The sequence below is a fragment of the Ailuropoda melanoleuca genome, chromosome 13 (assembly GCF_002007445.2).
Source record: "Ailuropoda melanoleuca isolate Jingjing chromosome 13, ASM200744v2, whole genome shotgun sequence".
NCBI lineage: Eukaryota > Metazoa > Chordata > Mammalia > Carnivora > Ursidae > Ailuropoda > Ailuropoda melanoleuca.
Window position 1 is genome coordinate 4,431,809 of NC_048230.1, and position 25,789 is coordinate 4,457,597.

Below are 25,789 nucleotides of genomic sequence, written 5' to 3' on the forward strand. Positions count from 1 at the left end.
TGCTCCTACCCCCCTAGAGGCTTACATTTGCCCTGCCATAGGCCTGGGTCCAGAAACCCATTTACCCTACCTCAAGGGTAATAAAAATCCCAGATCTCCTCTCTAGCCAGAAGTCTCCCAGAGGTTTATGGGGAAGCCCTGGCCTTCAGGAAAGCCTACATAGGCCCAGATGGCTGGGCTTCTCACTGTTAAAGATTTCCAAGGACAGGGTACCATATGTACGTCCTTCAGTATCTCACAAATCTACTTGGTGGGATGGATTTCCTGAGGTCTAACCTCAATCCCTTTTCTTGCCCTGGAAGCCCACCATTGAAATACAATATCCCGTAAGCAAATTCTCTTTAACCACCTTTCTGAAAAGTAAAACTCAAGAATCAAGTCACCCCTGCTTACTGTCTCCAGACTAACTCAACCTTGTTGCTTCCTTTTACGTTTTTAGACGGTTGAACCTCCCCCTTCCAAGTCATACTCACACTCCTCAAGCTCTTAAGCCTGTCCCGGGTACCAAAGTCCGTGAGTACTCCAGTATGCTAGCACCAGCTACATGCCCCCCTCTTTTCCAGGCCATGATGACTGACTTGTGCTCCGTGACTGCCTAGGTCTTAGGGCTCAGGTCTTTCCTCTGACTCTGCCCTCTCTGTGCCAGTCTTTCCCTTTCCCCCCATCCCTCCCTAGCTTTTCAGTTTGGTGAGGCTGAGAGATGAAGAATTGGGTCAGAGTCTCAATGGCATCGATTGCTTCTGCTTTCCCTTCTTTTCTGGCCTGGCTTTCTTCCCTCCCCACCCCCAACCTATTTTTAGCCTGCCTCTGTTTTCCTTAGTCTGGTTGGCAACCATGCCGGCCTCTTTCCCTTCTCTGCCCTTATCTCTCCCCTGCAGCCTGTGCAGACCCTAGCTGCCCTTCCAGAGGTCCCTCATTGTCTGCCTGATGCAGTGTGATTTTCCTCCATCTTGAAGATATGTCGGGTCTGCGTGAAAGAGGGTGCCTGGCCATGCTCAAGCAGGAGGGAAGCAGGGAGGTAATGTTGGTGGGTCTGTTTTGGCAAATCCTTCAGTGTTTCTAAAACCCTCAGGTTGTCTCCCCACCCCCACCCCCACCTCCTACAATGGCATTTCCTCTCCTCTGCGCCTACATCCCCTCTTCTCCTTTAGGACCCCACCCCAACTCCAATAAGAAATGCTCTTGGCCATTCCAGACCAGTTTCCTCTGGCTTTGGGGGTGGGCAGCATCCCTGGAGATCTTTACCTGCCTTCTTGGCCTGCATATTAGCAGTGTCTTCTTCTCCAGTTCCTTTTTCTCTCCACTCCTCCCCGAACTCATCCCTCCCACACACACCCCTTCCTACTCCCACATACCCCCGCTGCCCCCCTCCCCCTTGCACTCGGTTTCTAGGACACACCAGTTCAGGCAGGGCTTGTCAGCATCCCCCACTTGTCCTTTCTCAGCCTCTTCTAGACATTGGTCCCCTCCTTTACTGTCACCAGCAAGCTGAATAAGACTGGATATTTTGGAAGGGGAGCTGCAGCTGGCTGGGGGAGGAGGGCCGCACTGGGAGAAGCAGAGGCAGAGGGAACTACGGGCAGGCAGCCGTTGAATGAGAGAGAGAGGTTCCCAACACCCTTTCTCCCCAACTTTGCCAGCCTTGGAAATGGCAGGATCCTATGCTGATCTCTCTGTACCCCATTTTTCTGTCTCTCAGTAATAACACAATACCTCACTTTACAGTTGACCACATTCTCCTATATGTATCCAGATCTCTGCATGGTGCTTTCCCTCTCCTCCAGGGGCTGCTCCAATGCCCCTCCCCACTGAGTCCCCCCCACCCCCAGACCACCATCACCACCGTGGCAGAGGGCAGCCCTCCCCCAGCATCTCTGTCTTCCCTGCCCTGCTCTTTTTCCCAATGCGCTTGTCACCTTCCAAATTAGGATATAATTTACTTATACATATTGTTTAAATGTCTTCTCACTGGACTGGGTGAACACCAGAAGAGCAAAGATTTTGTTCACGGATATAGCCACAATGCCTAGCACAGTCCCCGACACACAGCAGAATTTCAATACATATTTGTGGATTGTATAAATGATATCTCATTTGATCCCCACACACTCTTGAAAGGTGGTCAGTATTATTATTCCTATTTTTTAAATTGTGGTAAAATATACGTAACATGAAATATACCATTTTAATCATTTTCAAGTGTAACAGTTTCGTGGCATTAAGTACGTTCTCTCTCTCTCTCTTTTTTCAAAGATTTATTTATTTATTTATTTATTTATTTGGGCAGGGGGGCGGTGCAGAGGGCAAGGGAGAGAGAGTCTTAAGCAGACTCCCCGCTGAGCACGGAGCAGGACTCTGGAGATCATCTCCCGACTCTGAGATCACAACCTGAGCCAAACCGAGTGGGACGCCTAACTGCGCCACCCAGGCACCCCTAAGTACCCTCTCTTAAACCATGTTTGTGTTTGTGATGTGATTAAAACATGGTGTTGTGAAACTGATGTGGGAAACAAAGGCAGAAGAAAAATTATTAAATTTCCTTACTATCTACAGCCCACTGACAAGTCCTTGAAACAGGCAGAGTGACATTCCTCCAGGGACTCAGCTGCCTCGATGTTAATACTTTGCTAAGGGCAAATGGCAATCTTAGCCCAACCCCCAGGATCCTGTAAGTCTACCTTAACAATTCTAATTCCTTTGGAATTAATTCCTTTATCTCTACCCCCACCCAAGATACAAGTTGGCAATCATCCCCCAAGCATGTGGCCCACCGATATACATCTGAAGGGTCTCATGANCCGATATCCATCTGAAGGGTCTCATGACTGAGGGTTTACTAAACAGTAATCAATGACCTTTCCCAACGGTAGCTGGCTCCCTCAGGATGCTGGAAACCTTGCTTCCAAAATACCTGGCAGGCTTACACCATCCCTAACCCCCTCCCAACTTGAAAGTATGTAATGGGCCACTCCTCACGACCCCAGGGCAGCTCTTTCTGCCCACAGGTCCTATCTCCGTGCTTTAATTAAACCACCTTTTTGCACCAAAGACGCCTCAAGAATTCTATCTTGGCCATCAGCTCCGAACCCTACCGTCTTTCCTACATCATCCAAACCATCACCACCATCCATCTGCAGAACACTTTTATCTTCCCAAACTGAAACCCTGTATCCATTAAACACTAACGCCTCATCCCTCCCCCATCCCCCAGCTCCTGGAAGCAACCATTCCACCGCCTGTCCCTGTGACTGCTGTCAGTACGTCACGTGAGTGGAATCCTCCAGTGTCTGTCCTTTTGCATCTGGCTTATTTCACTTAGCGTCGTGGCTTCAAGGCTCATCCATGTTATTGTTCTGACTTTACAGATATGATTATTCCCCCTTTGCAGAGGCTGAGGTCCAGGGAACCCTCTGAGAGCACCCTAGACGCAGACCCGGCGGGGGGGCGGGGGGGGCTGAGGAGGTTGGCTGGCTTTTACGACCCCCTGGAGAAATCAGTGCTGATCCATGTGCCTAGGCCTAGAGGCAATTTCCTCTGTGTTGTCTTTCCTTTGGGGATATTTTTACTCCTATTCCCATTTCCCACTCTTCCCACTCAGGGCCTCCTTCTAACATTTCCGTCCCATCGGGTCCCAGGGTTTCTCTCCCCGGAGCAGGCAATCTCTTCGGTCCGACTGGCCTGGTCTGGATATACTCCTGCTGGGGTGTGTACGGGGCACATTCAGCCCAGTCCCTGTTTACACCCCTCAACCCTCCACCCGCCCTGGGGTAGTTACGAGCCTGTTCCCCTCTAAAGCAATTAGTGCAAGGAGGCCAGCCGACTCGGCGCTAATGCCGTTTCATTAAGTGGGAGCAATCCTAATGATAATAAAATGGCACATTTAACATTCAAACATTGAACAGGGTTTCTAAGCGAGTGTGTCTCTCTCTTCCTTTCCCGTATAACAGCTTCATCTTCATAAGGACCTGACAATACACCCTAATGAGAGACTGGGGAGCTAAGCATCTTTACAGAGCCAGAGAGAGGATGAGAACCAGACAAAGAATCCAGGGAGAGAGGGTGCAGGGCACTGAGGAGATAAAGACCCAAGGATTCCTGGGGTCATGGACTCTGTGGCGCCGATTGAGAGTGAAAGTCTCCAAGAAATAAGGTCGCACGGGAAATAAAGCCCACTGCAGACTTTAATGCAATGCAGCAATTCATGTATTTGCTTGCTCAACACATTCTTTCAACAAACATTTATTGTGCACCCAAGGTGAGCCAGATTTTATGGGGGTTTGCGATGGAGGGTGGCTCTGGTCTTAGGAAAAGGAACTCCAAGGGCGATAGCGATCTACAAATCATCCTGTTTACCCCAGGCACCTTTAGTCAAATCCACCCCAAGTTTATCAATTGTCTCAGCGAAGAGAATTGTAACAACTGCTTGGGTCCCCTGAGCCAGTCCCTGGGCATCCTCCTTATTGAGCATCCATCTCAAAGTTCTTGCTACTCGGTGATGGTAGAATTATCTGATTGACCTTCTGGAAGCAAAAAAGTAGTGGGACTGGGGAGCTGGCCAGGGAAAGAAGGTCAACTCAATCATCCGGTGTTGACAGGGGATTCAAGAGAGGCAGGAGAATCGGGTGACATTTAATAGCCAGAGGGCTTTATTCCCAGCTCGTGTGCACACAAGGGAGGCCGCTGGCCAGGGGTCAAAGGTGGGCTTTGCCCAGGTCAGGGAAGCGGCTCATTCGAAAAGGTGTCAAGTCATAGGATGGCGTTAATTTCATGCTTAATTCATACAGGATCTTCCCCACAACAGGGGAGAGCTTGAATCCATGTCCTAGAGAAAGGAGAGCAGGTGGTCAGGCATCCTCAGGGACAGCGCCTGGGGTCCCTGGATGTCTACTACCCTGTTCCCAAAGAGGACTAACTCTCTTCTTGGTCTGCAGCCCAAAGCTGGAAGTTGCCTCCCACCAGAAGTAGCTCTTCTTCTCTGTTTGCCCGCCCAGCCCCTTCATACACTCAAGTCTAGGCTTTGGCCAGCCAAGAGCCTACGTAGAAGACGCCATTTTGCTTGGCACTGAGATAGGTCGGCTTTAAGGCACATCTTCCCCTGCTCAGGCTCACCAGAGAATCCAGCACCAATGACAATGTTGTCATACTTCGGGTGGCAATCAAGAATGAAGTGCTCATCGGGGGTGTTCTAGAAAGAAACAATCTCACTTGTGTCCTTTGAGGAGAGAAGGAGGAGGAAGAACGGCAGTCTCAGAGGGGAGGGGGCGAGGCTGGATTGCTTTCCAGAAAGAATGGGAATGGGGCACAGGAATGCTTTCTGCATGCCAGCGCCCCCTCCGGGGATGACAGTCTTTCTCATTTGTCCATCTGCCTCTCTGCTCATCCAGAGCCATGAACACAGTAGGTGCTCAGTGAATGCATGTAAACTAACTTTAGCCAAGATGCCTCAGGCCCTGGTGACATCTGTCTCTTCTCTTCGTCCCTAAGGCCTATTCAACTAGAACATCTTGCCAAAAAATCTTTTAGAGCTCTTCTGGGAAACATAGCGAGGGGCTGCCAGGCATAAGCCTGGTTTGCTAATGAAAAGGAATGTGAATAACCTCTAACGGGCCCTCTCGGGTAGAGGTGAACAGACCCACAGAGAGCAGCTCGTTCCTTTCAAGTCACAGCCCTGGTCAGGGGTCAAACAGAAGCGAGCTGGAGCCGCGCGGGCTCTGTATGTCTCCTTCCCCTGTTCCCCGGGCGTGAGAGGGCCGGCCTGGCGCGGCTGCCCACACGCTCACCGTGTACAGGCAGCGCTCCACCACGGCGGGCTGCGGCTCCAGGTCAGGTAAGTGATCTCTGACAAAGCGGCTCAGGATCCCGACGTCTTGGCTGTCTGAGCATGCTTCCGGGCAGTCCCTCGCCTCAGGATCTGCATCGTTGCCGTGGTGATAGCAGACCTAGCTCCCAATCAGAGCAGTGTGAGCTGCGAGGGGCCGGCCCTCCCGCGCACCCACCCCGCCCAGGGAGCAGGCTCGCACACAGAGTGTCCCCATCCATCATCCCAGCCTTCCCCAGTCCTGACAGATGCCGTTTGTTGCCACATGAGATTGCCTTAGCTGTTCCTTCTACCCCCCACCCCCCAGAACCCCATGTTTGCAAAGGAAAGGCTTCCTTTGCTGGGCCTCCCGACGGGTGGGGTTCTTGCATTGCAAATAGTGAATAGGGATGTATTCTCCTGCTCCTGCTGCTGGGGGATCCAAGGAATCTATGGAAAGGGAAGTTAGAGCAGCTGCCCCAGATCTGCAGGGGGCGGAGGGGGGGCCCTACTGGCTCTCTCTGGGCTTTTCCACACACCTTCATCAGCCCTGGGTACTCTCCGGAGGGCAGCCCATAGATGTGGTGGGGAGCCGCGCTGAGGCCCAGGCCCAGGAAGCAAGGAAAGGTCCGGGACACACCATAGCTTCCAGGAACCTTCTCTCGCCAGTAACACACACTGATCCGCAGGGTCTTGAAGCCGAAAGAGGAAGTGGGAGATGAAGGGGAAAGGCCGTGAAACTCTAAAAGACGGTGAGAACAGTTTCTTCCGAGGTCCCTGGCTCTTGAATACAAGCCTGCATGCGCCCCTTAACTCGTCCATCCTGTTTCACCCATTTCTCACATCGTTGGTCTGTTCCATTTTGGTATGAGGTGCAAAGATCTCTGCATCCCTGTCTCTTCCCCCAGTCTCAGTCTCCCATTGCTGCACCCAGCCCAACTTCTCTCCCTCTCTCTCTCCAGCACTTCATAATGCCTCAGATTTATTGAGTTCCTGAGGACTTTTATTGATTCTATAATTTAATTCTCCAACAGCCCTGTCCCCATTTTACACATTACAAAACTGAGGCTCATGAGGGGAACTAATTGGCCCAAGTTCATCCACAAGCAAGTGGCAGATCCGGGACTCAAACTCGAGTCCGTCTGACTCCCAGGTGTCTTCTCTTAAGCACGAACTCTCAGGCTTCCAATCCCCCCCTTACCTGGAGAGGCAGCTCAATTCCCAGGGGACGGAGGAGCCGGTTGGTCCAAGGACCCGCTGTGATAATCAAGCTTTTGGCTCGGTAGGTCCTGGAGGCACTTCTCACTGTGACGGGTCGCCCTGGCTTTATGTCCGTCACCTTCTCTCCATCACACACTAGGCCTCCGAGACATCGAATTGCATCCTGAAAGGGCAGCGGCAGGGAAGGGCAAATGAGATAGTTGCGTGGTTCACCCTGGTGAACAATGAGTCCTTCACTTCGGGAAGAAAAGAGAGCGCAGACTGCAGGCCTTCTGTCCCCCATGGACAAGGCCTAGCGAGGTATATCAACTGCCCCGTCCAGAAGGTCAAGAACAAAGCCAGTGGGGCGAAGGCTCTCACCGGCCCAGGAGGCTGGGGACGGCCTACTGGAACCACACCGGGTGCTGCATCGCCCCAAACACCACGCATCCTACCTGGAGGGCTCTGAGGGCCCGGTCTGCATAGAGAACCCCTCCAGACTTGTCCAAGAGCCCCACTTCTCCCCTAGCCAGCCGAACATTGGGGAAACGTTGCTTCAGTTCCTCGGCTGAAAGACACTGGTGTTCCACCCCCTGTCGAGACAAAGTAGCCTGGATGGTTTTTAATTCTGAATTCTCCTTCATCCCCAGCAGCAGTAGCCCGGTCTGCCTGTAAAAAAAGAAAAAGAGAAAAGAAAAAAAAAGAAAAGAAAGGCATATGGGTGAGGGTATGAGTCAGGACCCTGGGCCGTTCTCTCTCATTCTTCTGCAAGGGTCCCAACAAGGAGGGTCCCAAACTCATGCTCAAAGAGCGGGTAAAGTCAGGGGCGCGAGGCCGACTCAGTCAGTAGAGCATGTGACTCTTGATCTCAGGATGGTGAGTTCAAGCCCCACACTGGGTGTGGAGCCTACTTAAAAAGAAAAAAGTATGGGGGCGCCTGGGTGGCTCAGTCGGTTGGGTGTCCAACTCTTGGTTTAGGTCAGGTCATGATCTTATGGGTCATGGATCGAGCCTGCATGGGGCTCTGAGCTCAGTGGGGAATCTGCTGGAGATTCTCTCCCTCTGCCCCTCCCCCAACTCATGCTCATGCATGCTCTCCGTCTCTTTCAAATCAATCGATCAATCTTAAAAAATTTTAAAAGATTAAAAAATAAAGAATAAATAAAAAGAACTGGTAAAGTCATCTCGGTGCTGTTGTTAGGGTGGCACTCCGTAGTACTGATCTGGCTGCCATCCCATGCCCAAGTCGGCCCCCGGCTTTCACTTTCGGTTTGCTTGTCCCTGGCATTTCTCAGGATCCATCTGCCCTTGAGGGCAGACATTGGAAATCCTCTTAATGCCACACCTCGAAAGTGGTAGGTGTTTCTTCCTCTTCCTCCATCCCCTGACCCACTCACTGTTCTGATCTTGATTCCATATCCTCTTCCCCCCTAGTCTACTGCCCTGCTCTTGCTTCCCCCTGTCCCTTCCCCTCTCATGTCCTGTGTTGTCCCTTGCTGCACATCTCTCGGTTCCTCCTCAGAGGCTGCCCGTTCTGTGGAAAGGGTCCTCAACTGAGAGACCTGGCTCTGGGTCCAGTCCTGGCAGACCCCTTGTGACGTTGCTCTGGTGGCGCACTGCTCCAGGCCCCAGATTCCTCTGTAATGCAAGCCTGCTGGACTATTGGGGCTCCCGCTCCAACCCTGGGGCATAGGGACCTGGCGTGGGCCATTTTTTCGTTGCCACAGCGACTGGGGGTGGCTGCTCGCATTTAGTGGGCTGAACCTGCAATGCTCAGGAAGATCCCCCCCCAATGCCAACAGTGCCCTCATGCAGAAACACTGGTAGGTGGTCTCTGAGGGTTCCAGCAATTAATTCAGCGATTCTATGGTTTCGTTCCTCCCTGTACTTCCCTTTCTGCTTCCTACTCTCTAGGGGAGGGAAAGCTGTTTCCTTTAATACTTCCCGTCTCTCTGTCACAAGAGACCAGAGCTGATCTAACTTTTGGTGGGAACGGATCCTAACAATGGAAGGGTCACTTTGGCCCTTGGGACCATTGCTGTGGTCCCTCTGCCTTTCAGCAGCCGCGGTGACCAGCATCAGCCGGGTACACCCCCCAGGTACTGTGTGTAAAGCTCGTAATAGCCAGTAATGGAGTCTCATGGATATTACATGCTTCCAAATCCTGCATTATCTGGTTGGGGGGATTAAAGAGAAGATTGGGAGGGGGTAGGGACACAGCAGGCCCTGGGGCCGGTGTCAGTACACAGAGCCGCGCAGCGTGCCCAATCCATTTACCATGGCCCCCGCCTCCCCAGCATTCAGCACCGGCGAGAAAGAATGAGCGGCTCTGCCTCTTCAAAGCTTCGCAGAGGAGAGATGCTGTTGAATCCCCCTAGCCAGCAGGGTCCTTTCCCCGTGGCCCCCAGAAGGACTTCAGATTGGTTCTCAGGTCGTGAAAACTTGCCTAGTATGCTTCTTGGCCTAGAGGATCATTAAGAAGTCACGCAAGTATGTGATCTTGAGCCCTTTCCACCGCATGCAGTCGTGGCTGGGTGGGATTCTGGGGGAAGACCTGGCTTAACCCTTACGTCAGCAGTTATCACGTCAGATCCCCGGCTCACGAATCCCAGAGCATTGTATTCCGACCCCTGCCGCAGTATACCGACCATGGTCTCCCGTGTACCCTGCCATTTAGCTACTTCCCTTCCACCCTTCCTCCCTTCCTCTCTCTCTCCCTTCCTTCCTTCGTTCTTTCCTTGAAGTAAGAACTCCTCTTACAGGAAGGCACTGTATGGGGAAAACAAACTCATGCCAAGACAACAGGCAAATCTGCCGAATTATGAAATGCTGAGTGATGTTCTAATTCCCAAGCCACCCTGTGGTGGTTGAAGCGGGAGCTCCCATCCCTCGGAGTAATCAGTGAGCTGATTCTGCCGGTGAATGTAATTGTGCCGATCGTAATCATTTTGCTCCAGCTCTCTGCCCCTGTGGCATTTATTTCTTAGCCCAGATATTGATCTAACAGTGGGAAATTTTCCATCTGAATTTGTGATGCTGGACCCTCCCCTAGTCCGAGGATGCGTTTGGGAAATTCTCATTTTCCGTGGATCACAGCTGAGCTATTTGACCTGAGGGAAACCGTGCACTGCTGGAGAAATGCCTTGGACTGGAGAGAGATTTTTGACCATTATGAGCAAATCGGAAATAAATGTAAAACACTGCCTGCAAATGCAAAGGCCCGTCATTATGGGAGATAGGTGAGAGGCTCCTGTGGGAAATGCTTAGAGAATTGGAAATCAGTCAGTCAAAACCGGGATCAGAGAATGGGCCTTTTCCCCCCAGTATGAAGATAGATGACTTCCATGGGCAGATTGAAAATCATTTAAGTGCTTATTTTCTTAATGGCTTCTCCTAGATCCCAATAAACAGACCGCTCATTCTGCATCAATTTCTCACCCCTGTGCTCTGGGCTCCCCTCTGCTCTTTTTCGGCTCAGACCTAAGCTACAAAGTTTGGGGAGGAGAGGAATGAGAAGAGACATGGCCATCACCAAAAAAAAAAGAAAGAAAGAAAGAAAGAAAGAAAGAAAGAAAGAAAGGAAGGAAGAAAGAGGGAAAGAAAGAAAAGAAAAGAAAGAAGAAGAAGAAAAAAATGTCCAGGAAATGCCTGGTCAGGGCTGGCCTAGAAAGAAAGCTCCTTGAGGCGAGGCTGGGTTGTCTGGGACCCTGTAAAGAGTGCAGCTCTCAGCTCCCAGCACGCAGCTGTCAGCGGAGCGCAGAGCAGGTGGTATGAACCGCGCCTTCCCCCAACCCGAGCTGGATCTGGCTCTAGGAAGAGGTAATCGAAGAATCCTCCCGAGGGCCTTGTTGACTCCTCTAGCCGACTAAAGGACTAAAGCCTCGGATGTGATGTAAGGAGCCGGTGATCAGGGATTTCTATCCCTTACTACAGCAGGACAGGAGGCCAGATGGCGCAGGGAGCCATCGGGAGTGGCAGACAGCCCTCCCTGCGTCCGCTGCCTCCCATCCCAGGCCCCCACTTCCCCCTGTCGGGGTTCAAAGTGCCAGTCAAGCCAGCTCCCAGAGTCACCTTGGGGAAAGGACTCAGTAATGGCTGCTGTCTTTGTTGGTTTTGGAGGAGCTCTTGGCTTTCATCTCCCGCTCAGTGGGCCGAGGTGGAATTGGTTAACAAAGACTGCTCCGGGGAGGGGACGCGGATGACAAGCCAGACACTTCACAGACACAGGAAGCAGCAGCTGCGGAGGGGGCCACCAGGCTCTGCCAGCAGCTGTACTGCCTAGGGCTGTGATCTTGTCTGATACTGTCAGCTAAGCAGGGGCAGCCCGGGTCAGGAGCTGGATATTAGGACTCAAAGGGAGAAGGCGGGGCAAGTAAGAGGGGGGCCCCAGAGCTGGGATTTGCTGGTGGTATCAGCGTCCTGGAGGTACACATCACAAAAGACTCAGACCTTGTGATCTGACACACGTGTCGTCTGTACCCGGAATCTATGCAAATATCCTGAGCCCACCCAGGTTTAGAATGCCACCGTCCAGGGAAGAGGCAGAACAGAATAAAAGGAATCAGCCGCCTTAACGACCAGCTCCCGGACATGTCTGTTTGTTTTTTATCACCATCAAATAGCATTAAGTAAATACGTTTCGTATCTATCAGTTAGATGATGATGTTGTGCTGGTTCTCCCAGAAGAACCTAGGAGAATAAGAACCACAGAGATGGTGAATCATTTAGAAAATCAGAATCAAGAACAAAAGCGAAAAGAATTGGAATGGAAAGTATCAGTTCTGCGTCCCTAAGTCAAAGAACCAAATAAATGAGTGTGCCCCAGTAAATCAGGTTAGCTGTAAGAAAGGACTTGATAATGATGATAATAATAATAATGGCAACACCTAGTACTCTGTAGAAGTCGGAAGAATTTCCAGAGCATATTCACTTTACTCATTTTTCATAATTGGGGAAGTGAGGCATCAGAATGGTCTTTGAAGAGGGTCTATGATATGTTCCTGTCTTTAAGTATACATTAGTAGGGACGCCTGGGTGGCTTAGTTGGTTAAGAACCTGCCTTCGGCTCAGGTGATGATCCCGGGGTCCTGGGATCGAGCCCCGCGTCAGGCTCCCTGCTCAGCGGAGAGCCTGCTTCTCCCTTCCCTCTGCCCCTCCCCCTGCTGTTCTCTCACTCTCTCTGTCAAAGAAATAAAATCTTTAAAAAATAAAAATAAATATACATTAGCAGTCTTTCGGCCTGGGATGATTTAGACATCAATTTGCTTGGAGAGAGGGTATGGACAAGGTCATCAGTCTGTGGTATCTTCTAAACCAGGGGCCGGCAAGCTATGACCCAGGAACCAGGTCGGGTCTACCGTCTATTTTTGTTTGTCACACAAACCAAGATGGTTTTTTATATTTTTTTTAGTGGCTGATAAAAAACGAAAGACTAATATTTCATGACCTGAAAAGTGTATGAAATTTCAGCATTCATGAATAAAGTTTTATTGGCACACAACCGTGCTCGTTTATCTATGTATCTATCATCTTGGCGTCTCTCACACTACAATGGCAGAGTTGGGTAACTGGCAGAGTTGAAGAGTTACAACAGAAACCATATGGCCTGCAAAGTCTAAAATACTATGTGGCCATTCTGGAGAAAGCTCGCCAAGCCCTGTTCTACACTAAATAAGAATGTGGTAAGCTTGCAATTTGCACTAAGAGGTTAAGACCCTGACTACTCAGTAGCAACCCTCTCATAAGGTTGTGGAGAGAATTAAATGAGTTAACATGTATTGAATACTTTTTTTTTTTACAATTTTATTTACTTATTTGAGAGAGACAGAGATAGTGACAGCAAGCACGAGCAGGAAGGAGAGGGAGAAGCAGGCTCCCTGCTGAGCTAGGAGCCTGACTCGGGACTCGATCCCATGACCTCGGGATCATGGCCAGAGCCTAAGGCAGATGCTTAACCGACTGAGCCACCCAGGCACCCTGTATTAAGTACTTTTAAAACAGCCTTAGTTTCTTATCAAGAGCACTAAATACACGATGAAGGCGATGAGGGTGATGATGACAGATTGTCAGGTGCCACTCTAAGCCCTTCACAGACTCATCCTCACGACGGCCCCTTGAAATAGACACCCCTCCTCTACAGGTGAGAAAACTGAGTCTCACAGAGGTTCAACAGCTTGTTCCAAACCACACAGCTAGATGTGTCAGAGCTGACATGTGGAGCCAGGTCCACCTGGTCCCAAAGCCCTTCCAAATTCCTGTCCTCCTGCCAAGAGGAGGACTGCGAGATTATGAGAATCTTCTATCCACGCTTTCCTCTCCCTTACTCCAGCAGCCATTCTCCTTGATGTCCATGGTCACTGCATCCCACCTGTCTCCTCTTGCCCTTCTTCCCCCCTGTGCAATGGAGATAGCATACAGCTGGCAGAGAATGGGTAGAAAGAGCTGCCATTTATCTAAAGGTGCTAAGCTCTGTGCCAAAACCTTCATGAGAGTCTCGTTTAAGGGGCACCTGGGTGGCTCAGTCGGTTAAGCACCCCACTTTTGATTTCAGCTCAGGTCATGATCTCAGGGTTGTGAGATGGAGCCCCACATTGGGCTCTGTGCTGGGCGGGAGCCTGCTTGAGATTCTCTCTCTTCCTCTCCCTCTGCCCCTCCCCCTCTCCCTCTCTTAAAAAAAAAAAGTCTCATTTAATCCCCCACAAAGCCCTCTGAGGACAAAATGAGTGACAGAGAGGTACAGAAACTTTCCCAATGTCACATAGCCAGTAAGAGGTAGAGCACAAAGTCAAGTTCAAGCCTGTCTCCAGAATCATGTCCCCTCTGTACGATTCCAGACACATCTCTTAGTTACCTCCTTGTGCTGGGAAAGAAGTGTGCCCTCCGAGGCCTCAGCACTTCTTTTAGTACCAGAAACTCAGCAGTATTCACAGATGGCTGACAGAGAGGGGTCCCTTTGCCAGGCCACCCTTCAGCAAGACATGCTTCTTTATTTGGGTGCTGGGTGCATTAGCTGCCTCTGGAATAAATCTGTAATTAGCTGTCCTAGCTGTATTTGCATAATGGATTTCACTTTGTTCTTAAGTTAATGGTGTTTTTGCAACAGAACAGTAACCTCTTGGTTCCTGGCCATTAAAATAACTGCCACCCTGGAGGATAGAGCCTTGGTTTTGTAGAAAGTTCAGGTAAGAGCCACAGAGAAGGTGAGAAGGGACATGGGGTGGGTGGTTAAAGTTCCCTGTGCACTGTGGACTGTCTGCCTTCTTCCCCATGAACGTTTGAAAGGTCAGTGGAGGGGCGCCTGGGTGGCACAGTCGTTAAGCGTCTGCCTTCGGCTCAGGGCGTGATCCCGACGTTCTGGGATCGAGCCCCACATCGGGCTTCTCCATTAGGAGCCTGCTTCTTCCTCTCCCACTCCCCCTGCTTGTGTTCCCTCTCTCGCTGGCTGTCTCTGTCAAATAAATAAAATCTTTAAAAAACAAAAGAAAGAAAGAAAGAAGGGTCAGTGGAGGTTGTGGGGACCGAGGAGTCTTAAGGGTTAGAGAGCCATGGGGACAGCAGAGATCCCTAGTAAGCAACGGGGCCTGAAGAGGACACCTAGAGGGAGAGGCCTCCAGAAAGAACGAAGTGGATTATAGGGGTCGCTCTGGGGGAGAGGACCCAGCGTGAAAGATTAGAATATTAGCAGAAATATAAAGAACCAAGATGGCAGCCTTCTCCTTTATTTCAATCCCTGCCCTGAAAGAGCCTCGGATGGCTCCATGGAGATGCAGATATGAATTCCTGCTCTGGGTATCTGCTCCCAGTGTCTTTTCAGTCGTCTTCCCAACACACCCTCTGCTGGCCTTGGACACGTGCTCGGAACCCAGTGCTGGAACTCAGAGCGGCGCCAGGAGCCAGCTGGAGCGATGGGGCCATCAGGCCGGTGAGCAGAATGCTCCCATGTGTCTGGCAAGTCCCCAGGCCCTGTGTCCCTCCACTGCATTTCAAGTGTTCATGGCACTGCCCCCCTCACCTACTCAAAGCACCTCCGGGCACCAGGCCCCACAAGTCAAGGAATTCCCCAACCCGCCAACCTGTGTAACTGGGTTCCAGCCTCGTGCTCCAGCTGGGCCCATATCTGGTAGCACTCCTCCATCATCTGCGTGTAAAAGTCTTCAGGGTACGCCCTCCGGATTATCCGGCTCTGCCCATGGGAGCTTCCTCGGGAGTGTGGTAGAAAAAACTGGAAACGGAGAACAAGGGAGACAATTGAGGCTGTTGTCCCTTGCACTGCCCCTTCCCCCATAGGAGTTAGCTCGTCATGTGTTGTCAAGCAGGAGCACTTCGTCTTCAAATATTTCCATACATTCTCTCCTTACGGCCAAGTTATTGATTTGGCCGCAAGCATAAAACTTCTTCAGTAGCACTAACTCAGCCTCCCTTTTGGTAACGTTACTCACATCCCAAAGGGGCTTTGGATCCCCTCCCCAGCTGGTCTTGTAGAGAAGCATAATTAGAAAGAATCTTGGAGATCATTCCAGTCTAGCCCCCTTCGTTTTTGTTTTTGTTTTTGTTTTCAAAATTCTATTTAAATTCTAGTTACTTAACATCTGGTATAATATTGTTTTCAGGAGTAGAACTTGGTGATTCATCACTTACATGTAACACCCAGCACTCATCACAACAAGTGCCCTCCTTAATCCCCATCATCCACTTAGCCCAACCCCTGCCCACCTCCCTCCAGGAACCCTCAGTTTGTTCTCCATCATTAAGAGTCTCTTATGGTTTGTTTCCCTCTCTTTTTCCCCCTTCCCATATGTTCATCTGTTTTGTTTCTTAAATTCCACGTATGAGTGAACTCATATGGTATTTGTCTTTCTCTGACCGATTGATCTCACGTAGCATAATATACTCTAGCTCCATCCCCGTCATTGCAAATGGCAAGATTTCAATTTTTTGATGGCTGAGTAATATTCCATTGTGTACATACACCACATCTTCTTTATCCACTCATCAGCTGATTGGCCCTTGGGCTCTTTCCATAATTTGGCTATTGTTGATCGTGCTGCTATGAACATCGGGGGGCATGTTCCTCTTTGCATCTGTATTTTTGTAACCTTTGGGTAAATACCCAGTAGTGCAATTGCTGGATCGTAGGGTAGCGCTATTTTTAACTTTTTGAGGAACCTCCAGGCTGTTTTCCATTGCCCCCTTCATTTTCCAGACAAGGAAGCTGATGTTTTTTCTCTATGGCTTCTGATCATTCGGGACAAGGGAACCACCTTGGGATTTAGCAAAAGATGGAGAGTTTCCTGCAAGGTTAGACCAGGAATCCCTTAGGCTTTGAGAAAACTGATAGAGAAATGAAAAAGGTTTCTAACGAATCCAGTTCATTACCAAGAAGAGTAAGCCAAAACCCACCTGGATAGCTGTAGGCAGGATGGGAGGATAGAAGCCTTTGGAAAGTGGTCTGCGTGGACCTACCCTGGGAAGGATCCTGGAGATACACAGCCCTCCCACACACATACACATGTGCAGTGGTCACTGTAGACTGCACTGCGTGGGGTCACCTTTTCTATAAGGACAAATAAGACCTAAGTCTTATTTCCTGTGTATCAAACAATAAGGCTGCTATTAATCAGAGGAACAGAAAAAAACAGAAGGCTCTGCTGGGTTTCAGGGTGAGAGGCCAGGAACACTCAGGGAAGAATCCTACCTCTTGGGCTTACAAATCAGCTTTTCCCTCTGGGCAAAATTATTTTTACTTAAGGTTACCCAAAGCAGAACTGATTATTTTTCTGGGCCGGATCAAACATTTTGGCACAGAAGAAACCGAGTGGCAGGAAGGAAGAGAACAGGACCTGGGATACTTCTTGATCAAGGGCAGGAAACCCAGAGGCAGTAGAAGGAGGAAATGTGCCTAGAAACCCAATGTGGGTCTTAGGGAGGGTGGAACTTTTTTTGCATTGTAATGAAACACACCAGGCAGCAAAGCCACAAATCGCACAAAATTTGCCGGTCAGACCTTTTGGCCTCACCCCAAAGCCTGCTGACTCTGGCAACTTCTCTCTAGAGGAGGAGGGAGGGACGGTCCCTAAAGTGGGGAGTGCAGAGGAGACACAGTACCTGCTCCAGCAGGATGACCCCCTTCCCGTGTTTGGCCAGGTGGTATGCAGTGAAGCAGCCTTGGATGCCTGCCCCGATCACAATGGCATCACAGAGATCATTCTGAGCAGCCATGATGCCCGCTTAGCCCTACAGCTGCAAAGCCCACTCACAGAGGAGAAAGCAAGCAAAAGTAGGCCCTGGGCTAAAGGAGGAGGAGTAGGGCAAAGTCCAGCCTGGCCAGCATTCCCACAATCCCCTGCGCTGCGTCCTTCTCCCTACTCCTCCCTCCCGGCAAAGCCCGGCCTAGGGCTCAGCCCCCACCTCCCCTGCAGAGCAGAACTGGGTAGTCTGATTTCTGAGGTTTAGCCCAGCTCAGCTGCCAGCCTCACCCTTGTATCCCTCTAGCTTTCTATTCTTGGCTCAATTATTGTCATGCAAATGGCTCCTTCCTATGCCACCTTCCTGTCTCATTATGATCTTTGTCTCTGGGACTTCGGCCCTGGAATTTCAATGCCTCCTAGACCAAGCTGGGCACCGGGAATGCTGCCTCCCCCTGCTGGCTTCCCTCCCTTCAGCCTGATTTCCTTTGGAGATTCTAAAGGGCCCGAGCTAAGAAGTTGGCACTCCGCCCAGGGTAAGGCCCACCTCCCTGGCGGGTGGCGAGGTCATGGGGGGACACACAGGGAACAATCGGGAGGGCAGTTTTGTGATTATGAAATTATTCTCAGCGTGTTTTACTTCCATTTTTTACAAAGGAGAAGAAATTATCGCAAAAGAATGGAAAGGCCGGAGTGAGAGGAGGAGCCTTCTCCTGAGGCACAGAGGGGGCACCAGGCACCAGCCCAGGGCAGGGAGGGTCGCCTGGTAGTGAGCACACCCTCTGTGCCAGGCCATGTGCTGAGCAAGCATCACTGCACACACTCAGGACAGAGCTAGGATCTGTAGGGCCTGGTTCTTAGACAGTTTGGGGGTCTTCTTTAAGGAAAGGAAAAGAAAATTTATGAATCTAAAATTAGGTGCTAGGACTAGAAAAGACTGTCCAATTAAGGAGCCCTCTGGTTGCAGTTCTGTTAGCTTCACGGTGAATCTGCCTCTGTACACGTCACCTCGTTTAATCCCCGCAGCCCTAAGAGGACATATGTTTATCCCCACTTTGGGCACATTAAAGATGGCCCCAGCTCTTTGTCACTCCTCCCATCACGGGCTCTGTGACTGCATGACCAATAGAATATGGTGGAAGTGACACTGTGACGCTTTCTGGCCCAGGCCATAAGACACTGAGAGCTTCTTCTTCCGATCCCGGAGTGCTCCCTCTTGGAGCCCTGAGCCACCATGTTAGAGGTCCAACCACCCTGTGGGAAAGACCGTGTGGGGAGGCCCTGGGACTGCATGGAGAGCCAGACAGAGAGTGAAGCCATCTTGGACCCCCAGCCCAGCCCAGCCACCAGCTCAAGACGGCTGAGTGACCTGACTAATGCCACATGGAGCAGAATCACCCAGCCAAGCCTCATCTGAATTCCTGTCCACAGAATTGTGAGATAGAATAGAAACAGTTGTTGTTTTAGCCACGAAATTTTGGGGTAGTGTTTTATACAGCCATAACTGAAACACCCCCCCTTTTTTTAAGATTTTTTATTTTATTTATTTGAGAGAGAGAGAAGGAGCTGGGGGGAGGAGCAGAGGAAGAGAAACAGACTCCCCTCTGAGCAGGAGGCCAGATGGGTATTGGGCTTGATCCCAGGACCCTGGGATCATAACCTGAGCCATAGGCAGATGCTTAACCGACTGAGCCACCCAGGTGCCCCTGAAACACCTCTTTACAGACAGACATTAAGGCTTTTATAAACACAGGCACTGAGATGTGAACCTGGGGTCATCTGCTCCAGATCCTGCTCCTTTAACCACCGTGCCGTACTGGGGATTCGTCAGAACTCGTACTGATGATTCTGATTTCAATAGTTTGCTGTTTCTTTCATGGCCATACAGCGAGTGGGGAAAAAATACTGAATCAGGAAGTCCGTGTGATCCCAGGTGGCTGCCCAGCCTTGGTGAAGTGGTCCACCCCCAGCAAAGGGCACCCCCGAGTAGCCTGGACAACTAGCTGTCTTCTCGGCCCAGCCCCTCCTTTACTAAGAAAATGGGGGCCCAGGGGCGCCTGGGTGGCGCAGCGGTTGAGCGTCTGCCTTCGGCTCAGGGCGTGATCCCGGCGTTATGGGATCGAGCCCCACATCAGGCTCCTCCGCTATGAGCCTGTTTCTTCCTCTCCCATTCCCCCTGCTTGTGTTCCCTCTCTCACTGTCTCTATCTCTGTCAAATAAATAAAAAATCTTTAAAAAAAAAAAATGGGGGCCCAGAGAAGGTGTACCATATGACGGGCTTTTTTTTTTTCCTTCGGGAAAAAAAACACTCTAGAATCCAGAAGTGATCTCAACTCCACCTCATCCCTAACCCACATAGACAGGAGAGCATCTGCCTCCCAACTGGACAGTTCCCTTGGAGGTAAAGAATGGTAGACCTAATAGGGAAAGTGTACTATTTAAATATGCAAAGGCTTGATAGAAATATGTAAGGTCAGCCCCCAGATTCCTCTTGATAAGATGTCAGAGAAGATGAAGAGTTTACACACAAGGAAAAGCAGACAATAAATCCTCACATGGAAATGTGCCCAGCCTCACCAGCAGGGAAAGAAATGGGAATTAAATAACTTCAAGGTACGATTATGTGCCTATTAAATGAGCAAAAATAAATAAAAATGATAAAATCTGATGTTGTCAGTGCTGTGGGGAAAGAGAGAATAGGGAGGCCACTCAGAGGGTCTGGGCCTTCTGGAGAGAGCTGGGCAGTGTTCACCCACGGTAGAATGGTTCACGCCTTCTGACCTAGCAATCTGACTTAGGGAACTATACCCCCAGGAAATATCCAAGGGAAGAGAAAGACATTTGTGTGAAGACATTACAATATAGAACATTGGAAACAACCCAGCCACAGGGAATGGCTGAGCAAATTCTGGCACGTTGACACAACTGGATACTATGTAGCAATTCAAAGTGACAAGCTGTGGACTGTGGGCTACGTAGAAATGTGTGTATGTATGAAATCATCCTGAGAAAAAGAACAGAACACAAATAGACACACTCGGATCACAACCGCGAGTTCTGTGTGTGTGTGCTATCAGAGATCTAAAGAGAATTTGGCACAGAAATTGAGCTTAATGTTCATTAGCTTTCTATATTCTATCAAAACCAAGCTTCCATTCACAATTTGTAAAAGGGGAAGGAGGAATCCCCTGGGGAAGCGGATTCCTCAGATCTCCCCCATCACTGGTTCCAGGGCTGGGGAAAGTTCTCTCTGTTTTAACCTCCGTTCTTCCTGCTGCCCCGCCCCCCTCCCCCGGACCATTTCTTATTGTTCGGTTCTCCAGGGAGGCTACAAAAGCGGGCTCTGTATCCCAACTCGCCTTTGTTTAATATAATATCCCTTCAGAAATAAAATGACAATTCCATTTCCCCATCCCTACTTCACAAGCCTGCCCTGGATTCCTGGACTCAAGCACTCAGCTTCTCGTGAAGAATTTCAAACAGCTCCTCCGAAAGTAGACACTGGCCCCGGCCCAACCTTGAAATGAAAAGGAAATTGACTTCTGAAGGCTTCCCCTCTTTCTCAGGGTTGCCCGTCCTTGTGGCTGTCCTGACAGGGGCAGGCAGAGAGAAGCGATCCCCTCAAATTCCATCTTAACACCCATTTTGGATCGGAAGACTATTAAAGAAAGAGCCAGCAGCCCTAGACCGTGCTGCTGTGTGTCAGCATTTGCCGCTCGTGTCCTGGGGCAGAGCCGCTGAGGATGTGAGGCTGAGTTGCTCATCTGAGGACTTGATTGACACTTCGTGGACGGGGGCGGGAGAGCCCAGCCAGGGAAGCAGCAAGCTGTACAGCTCGAAATAATGAGAGGACTCGAATAGAATGAGAGAGCGAGGAATAAATAAGAGAGACCTAGGAGTTTGAATGGCACGGGAGAATCTTCTGTTCTCAGTCCTCCGCCCCAATTTGCCAAGGCTCTGGAGCCAGGAGGCAAGCAGGCAGGCGAGGAAGCTGCCCCTCCAGACCCATCCTGCCAGCTGCCAGGGGTGTTTGGGGCCCTGAATGTGCAGAAGATACCAGAGCGAGAAAACCAAGGGCTGCAGAGCTGGACCCGTACCTGGTCTCCTGTAGACCCGCTGCATGTCTCAGCTTTGCTCCCCCGCCATCCCCGCTCCCTCTGCTGCCTTCCCTCACCTGGATTCTTGCATTAACCTCGTAGCCAGTCTCCTGGCCTCTCCTTGCCCCTCTTAATCTATCCTTCCATGCTCCTGCCAGAGTTCTGTCTCTAAACAGCAAATCGCATAGGTCACTCCCCTGCTGAAAATTCCGTAACAGCCGCCCATTTCCCATTACGATAAAATCTCAGCTCCTTAGCTTGGTCTGCGCTCGACAGTTGGCGTTCTGGCCTCTGCAGGCTCTCGCAGCTCTATGATGGATCCTTTCTCACTGCGCTCTTTAGGCCCTGGCAAGGCTGAGCTGAAAGAGTCTCCAGCATTCTCTGCGATGATATTCCAAATTCCCCGACACCCCCAAGCCAACTTGGATGTCCTCTGTCCTAGACTCCCTTCTCACTCTGTCAGGTCTCAGGGATAACAATGAGCAAAGTGGATTGCAATTGTTTGCAGGTCTGCCCCACCCAGCTCCTTAAGGGGTAGGGGTCTGCTTTTGATTGCCATCTTCCATATGCTATACAGACATAGGGAACAATGAAAGGGCTCAAAAGAGAACACCGCCAAAAGGATGTCTCCTTCCCACCCTGTCCTCAGCCACTTTGCTCTCCTCGCATGCAATACTGTTAGGCATTTTCATTTGTCTCCATTCAGAGATGTTCTATGAGTGTCCAAACATATTTAAAGTGCATATTCTATCTTTGAAATCTCAGAAGTTGCACACTATAGAACACCTCACTGTTTCCATTTCTTATATCGTGACTCCCACATGAGTCCTGTGGGTCTGGCCCATTCTTCCTGATGGCCACGTGGTAGTCGGTGCATGGAGAAGGCATTTAGGACAGAGAAGGCATTCATACGTGTTTGTTTGCGGAAGGTACGGTGGGTTTCTCTGGCTGCCATAAGCACGCTAGACTCACAGCGTTCTCGGACCATTGGGTATTGGGTGTTCAGGGGGTTCTTAGCCAGGCTGGCCTTGCAAGGTTTATCAAAGGCTGACAGTGTCTTCTGTGAGCTGCTGAGGACAGGGCCCATCTTCAGGCCTGGAGGTCGTGAGGGTAGCACACCCGGAGACCCTGGCTTCTGCTTCTTGCCCTGTCTTTGTGTTTGCATTTGGTAAGTGGTGGATATTAGCTTCCACCCCACTCCCTCAAGATACAAGAGTTCCATTGCTAGGCAGTCTCCAGTGAAGGAAAGACAATAAGGAGAGTCCTGGGAATTGGGGCTGAAACCTCTGAGAAAAAAATTAAATCACCATGTAGCTTGGGAAGGGAGCAGCCACCTCACACCTCACTAGGACAAAAGGAAATGCAATAAAAATGAGCGAGGAGATATTTTCATTGTCTTAAGGGAAAACTTCCTGAAGATGGACACTGGAATCTTCTTCTCTTCCTTCTCATCCCCCCCCCAACCCTGCCGCCTTTTCCTCCTCTTCTCCTTCTTCTCCTCCTCTTTCTTCTTCTCCTTCTCCTTCTTCTTCTCCTCCTCCTTCTTCTTCCCTTTCCCTTTCTTCTTCTTTCCCTTCTTCTCATTCTCCTCCTCCTCCTTCTTCTTCATTTTCTCCTCCTCCTCCTCCTTCTTCTTCTTTGACTTAATAGTTTTATTTTCCAAAATATACGCTTGGTGGGATCTGCTCATGCATCGTCACCAGCAGCTGGGTCTCTGCCCTTGGTGTTTCCGGTGTAAATGACTTGAGCTCTGTGCTCTAAAACTGGTTTGATAAGTCCTTTACTGAGGAGCTCCCGAAGAGCTGCCCTGGCCAGGGAACCTGGAATCTTCAGTGTCTCAGAGAAAACAGCTGGAGTTACAAGCTTATAGTTGGGAACTTCCTTACAGAGTTTGCCAAATGTCGCTTTGTCCAAGGAGACCAGGTTATCGAGCTTGTCCTGAACTATGATTTTAGACCACTTCTTCTCTCTGATTTGTTCTTCTCACCAGATTTGTTCACTGGGTCTTTGCCTTTTTAGACCACTTCTTCTCTCTGATTTGTTCTTCTCACCAGATTTGTTCACTGGGTCTTTGCCTTTTTTGGCCGACTTTCCAGGATCTTTCTTCTTGTCATCCTGGGGCAGCAGGATCGCGAAGCTTGGAGAGTAGCTGCTACCCCTGCCTTAGCCTCGCTAAGATGTTGGACAAAAATCGAATACTGGAATCTTCTTAATCTTGTCTCAAAGTCTTTCTATCCCAGCTCTACACAAATCTGTGTGCACATCTGCACACTCATCTAACTGTGATGCCCTAAGATATAATCAGGTGATCATTAAGTAGGTCTCTTTACACCTATGTGTATCTGAGCGGGTCCGTTCCCACCACTAGGCTTTCGGAGAAGTCCCATTAAAGCTCAGCAGATCCTGGGGAAAATGGCAAGTCAATGAGTGCTGAGAATTGGTGTCCCAGTTCTGCCCCTTGGAGGTGAAAGTGTGTTTGGGATGGAAACAATATATGAATCATCTGTTGGGAGCTTCTTCTCCCTTCTCTGGAGAAAGTCTTCCATGGCTTTTCCATGCTGCATACCCTGGCTGTCAGGACACTCCAGGATTGGGATTTGCAGCGAGGAGTGAGAACTGGGGGCAGGAAAAGTCAAGTAGCTTTCCCTGGATCGGGCTGGCTTAACAGGTGACAAATAGCAACCAAACTTCAGTAGCATGAGGGAAGACCAACTCCAGGGATTCGGTGTTCTGGTATTCTCCAGTTTTCAAGGGAATATGGTTTTCCCTTCTCCGACCTCTGCAGCCTGACTATTGATGTTGCTGTTTGTTAGGGAATATAGATGGATATGGGAGCTCAGGTCCTCCCCACATGATACTGTCAAAGGTAGGGTCATGGAGGCAGAGAATCTGAGGAAAGCATGAGGGAGAGGAGGAAAGGGAAGGGAAGCAGAATTCTGGTTAGCAACTCCTACGTCATCTTCAATCCCCATCTTACACTTGTTGCCTCCAGGGTGACCCCCAAAGCCAGTCTGGCCCATCTCCCAAGTCATAATGCCTGTAAGTCTCATCTCCCTTCCTCTGATTTCTCTCTGGTTCTTATTCTTCTGTGCTTTTTTTCTGTTTCTGCCTTGGGCCTCCTTCCTTTCCTTGAGGTCAAGAGAGAAAGGGCCTTTTCGGGGAAGTGGTAGGATACCAGGGCCTGGCTTGGGGAGAGAGGTTGAGGCACTGGAAGAGGGAAGGGAGCCAAAGGGAGCAGAAAATCTCAGGCACCAAAGCCACGAAGCTCTAAAGCCTTGCTTCTTAATGGAAGGCTTAGTACTTTTTCTCCTAATTGACTATTTTATGGAACGTTTAAGCCCACTGGGGCTGAAACTCAATTCTGAGCTATATCCCTCCCTCTTCTCTCATATGGCTGCTGGTTTAGACAGGACGTTCATGCTTGTGATTCACTGGCCTCTTGAATCTGTAAACTAGTGTCTTCTATCACTTCTGTGAAGCTCTCAGCCATTTCTCTTCTCAAATATTTGTCTCTGCCCTATTTTTCTTTTCTGTTTCTCTGGGATGCTAATTAAACATATGCTATGGCTCTAGACTCTGTATCTACTATTTCTCCACCCTTCTCCTCTTTTTGGTTCTCCAAGCTGCACACTGGGTAATTTCTATTATCATCCACTTTGCCAGTTCTCTGTTCTACTGCATCTCAGCTGCTTTTAAATTAATGAGTTGAATTTTAATTGCAGTTACTATTATTTTTAAATTTTAAGTATTTGTAGGGATGCCTGGGTGGCTCAGTGGGTTAAGCATCTGCCTTTGGCTCAGGTCATGATCCCAGGGTCCTGGGATCGAGCTCCACATCGGGTTCCTTGCTCAGCAGGGAGCCTGCTTCTCTCTCTCCCTGATGCTCCCTCTGCTTGTGTTCTCTCTCTCTCTGACAAATAAATAAATCAAATCTTAAAAACAAAAAGAGGATTTGTATTTGGGGGGGGCGCCTGGGTGGCTCAGTGGGTTAAGCATCTGCCTTCGGCTCAGGTCATGATCCCAGGGTCATGGGCTCGGGCCCAATGTCGGGCTCCCTGCTCAGCAGGGGAGTCTGCTGCTCCCTCTCCCTCTGTCCGTGCTTGTGTTCTCTCTCTTGCTCACTCTCTCCCTCTTTAATAAATAAAATCTTTAAAAATAAATAAATAAATAATTTTTTTTAAAAAAAGAATTTGTATTTGGAGTTTTTAAAGTCTTTTTTGTCCCTTTACATCATTTCTTATTACATGTAAATATCTGCACTTGAACAAATTATGATTTATTACATGTTAATTTATTATGTTATTCCACATATATAGGAACAATCTGAACGAAGGGGCTTTCCTCTGGAGAGGATTGTGCTGACTTCTGCCAGACACTAGGGGCACCACCAGACCTGAGCTACCTAAAACAGAGTTGCAGGTCCGAGGTTCTCTGGATCATGCAGGAGTCCCTTGGGATCGCAGTATATTGAGGGGAGGAAGTTCTACCAGGCTCCCCACCTCGCGCAGGCA

At 49.8% G+C, this 25,789-nt stretch overlaps 2 protein-coding genes and 1 long non-coding RNA gene across 6 annotated transcripts; 1 reads left to right on the forward strand and 2 right to left on the reverse strand.

The window, feature by feature from the left end:
- On the forward strand, positions 1–4,222 carry LOC105238164. Of its 2 annotated transcripts, none has more exons than XR_856896.3 (3): positions 1–1,018; positions 3,212–3,266; positions 3,948–4,222. It is a non-coding gene; the product is annotated as an uncharacterized LOC105238164 (long non-coding RNA). The 2 variants fall into 2 exon arrangements; XR_004619893.1 differs by lacking the exon at positions 1–1,018 and adding an exon at positions 2,614–2,668.
- A 13-nt stretch (positions 4,223–4,235) lies between these two features.
- PIPOX (pipecolic acid and sarcosine oxidase) lies at positions 4,236–17,298 on the reverse strand. Of its 3 annotated transcripts, none has more exons than XM_002912312.4 (8): positions 17,102–17,298; positions 15,070–15,218; positions 7,453–7,666; positions 6,999–7,181; positions 6,337–6,489; positions 5,781–5,939; positions 5,110–5,185; positions 4,238–4,822 (listed from the first exon to the last, which is right to left on the reverse strand). In XM_002912312.4, the coding sequence occupies exons 1-8, from the start codon at positions 17,213–17,215 to the stop codon at positions 4,692–4,694; spliced, it is 1,179 nt and encodes a 392-aa protein (XP_002912358.1). In that variant the 5' UTR covers positions 17,216–17,298; the 3' UTR covers positions 4,238–4,691. The 3 variants fall into 3 exon arrangements, 2 of the variants coding, with proteins under 2 accessions (XP_019662333.1, XP_002912358.1); XR_004619892.1 differs by having other exon boundaries at positions 4,806–4,822; positions 5,110–5,212; XM_019806774.2 differs by lacking the exon at positions 5,110–5,185 and having other exon boundaries at positions 4,236–4,822.
- A 5,666-nt stretch (positions 17,299–22,964) lies between these two features.
- Positions 22,965–24,237, reverse strand: LOC109490569 (40S ribosomal protein S25). The gene is made up of 3 exons (XM_034640633.1): positions 24,233–24,237; positions 23,303–23,415; positions 22,965–23,245 (listed from the first exon to the last, which is right to left on the reverse strand). Exons 1-3 carry the CDS (start codon positions 24,235–24,237, stop codon positions 22,965–22,967), a joined length of 399 nt encoding a protein of 132 aa, XP_034496524.1.
- Between the last annotated feature and the right edge of the window lie 1,552 nt (positions 24,238–25,789).

Excerpts from the sequence above, each read along its gene's own strand:
- PIPOX (XM_002912312.4), bottom strand. The coding sequence starts at position 17,215 with ATGGCTGCTCAGAATGATCTCTGTGATGCCATTGTGATCGGGGCAGGC. Across the intron at positions 7,182-7,452 it reads GGGCCCTCAGAGCCCTCCAG|GATGCAATTCGATGTCTCGG; the intron begins GTAGGATGCGTG and ends CTGCCCTTTCAG. Across the intron at positions 4,823-5,109 it reads CATTGGTGCTGGATTCTCTG|GACATGGATTCAAGCTCTCC; the intron begins GTGAGCCTGAGC and ends TCCTTTCTCTAG.
- LOC109490569 (XM_034640633.1), bottom strand. Across the intron at positions 23,246-23,302 it reads GAACAAATCAGAGAGAAGAA|AGAAGAAGTGGTCTAAAATC; the intron begins GTGGTCTAAAAA and ends AACAAATCAGAG.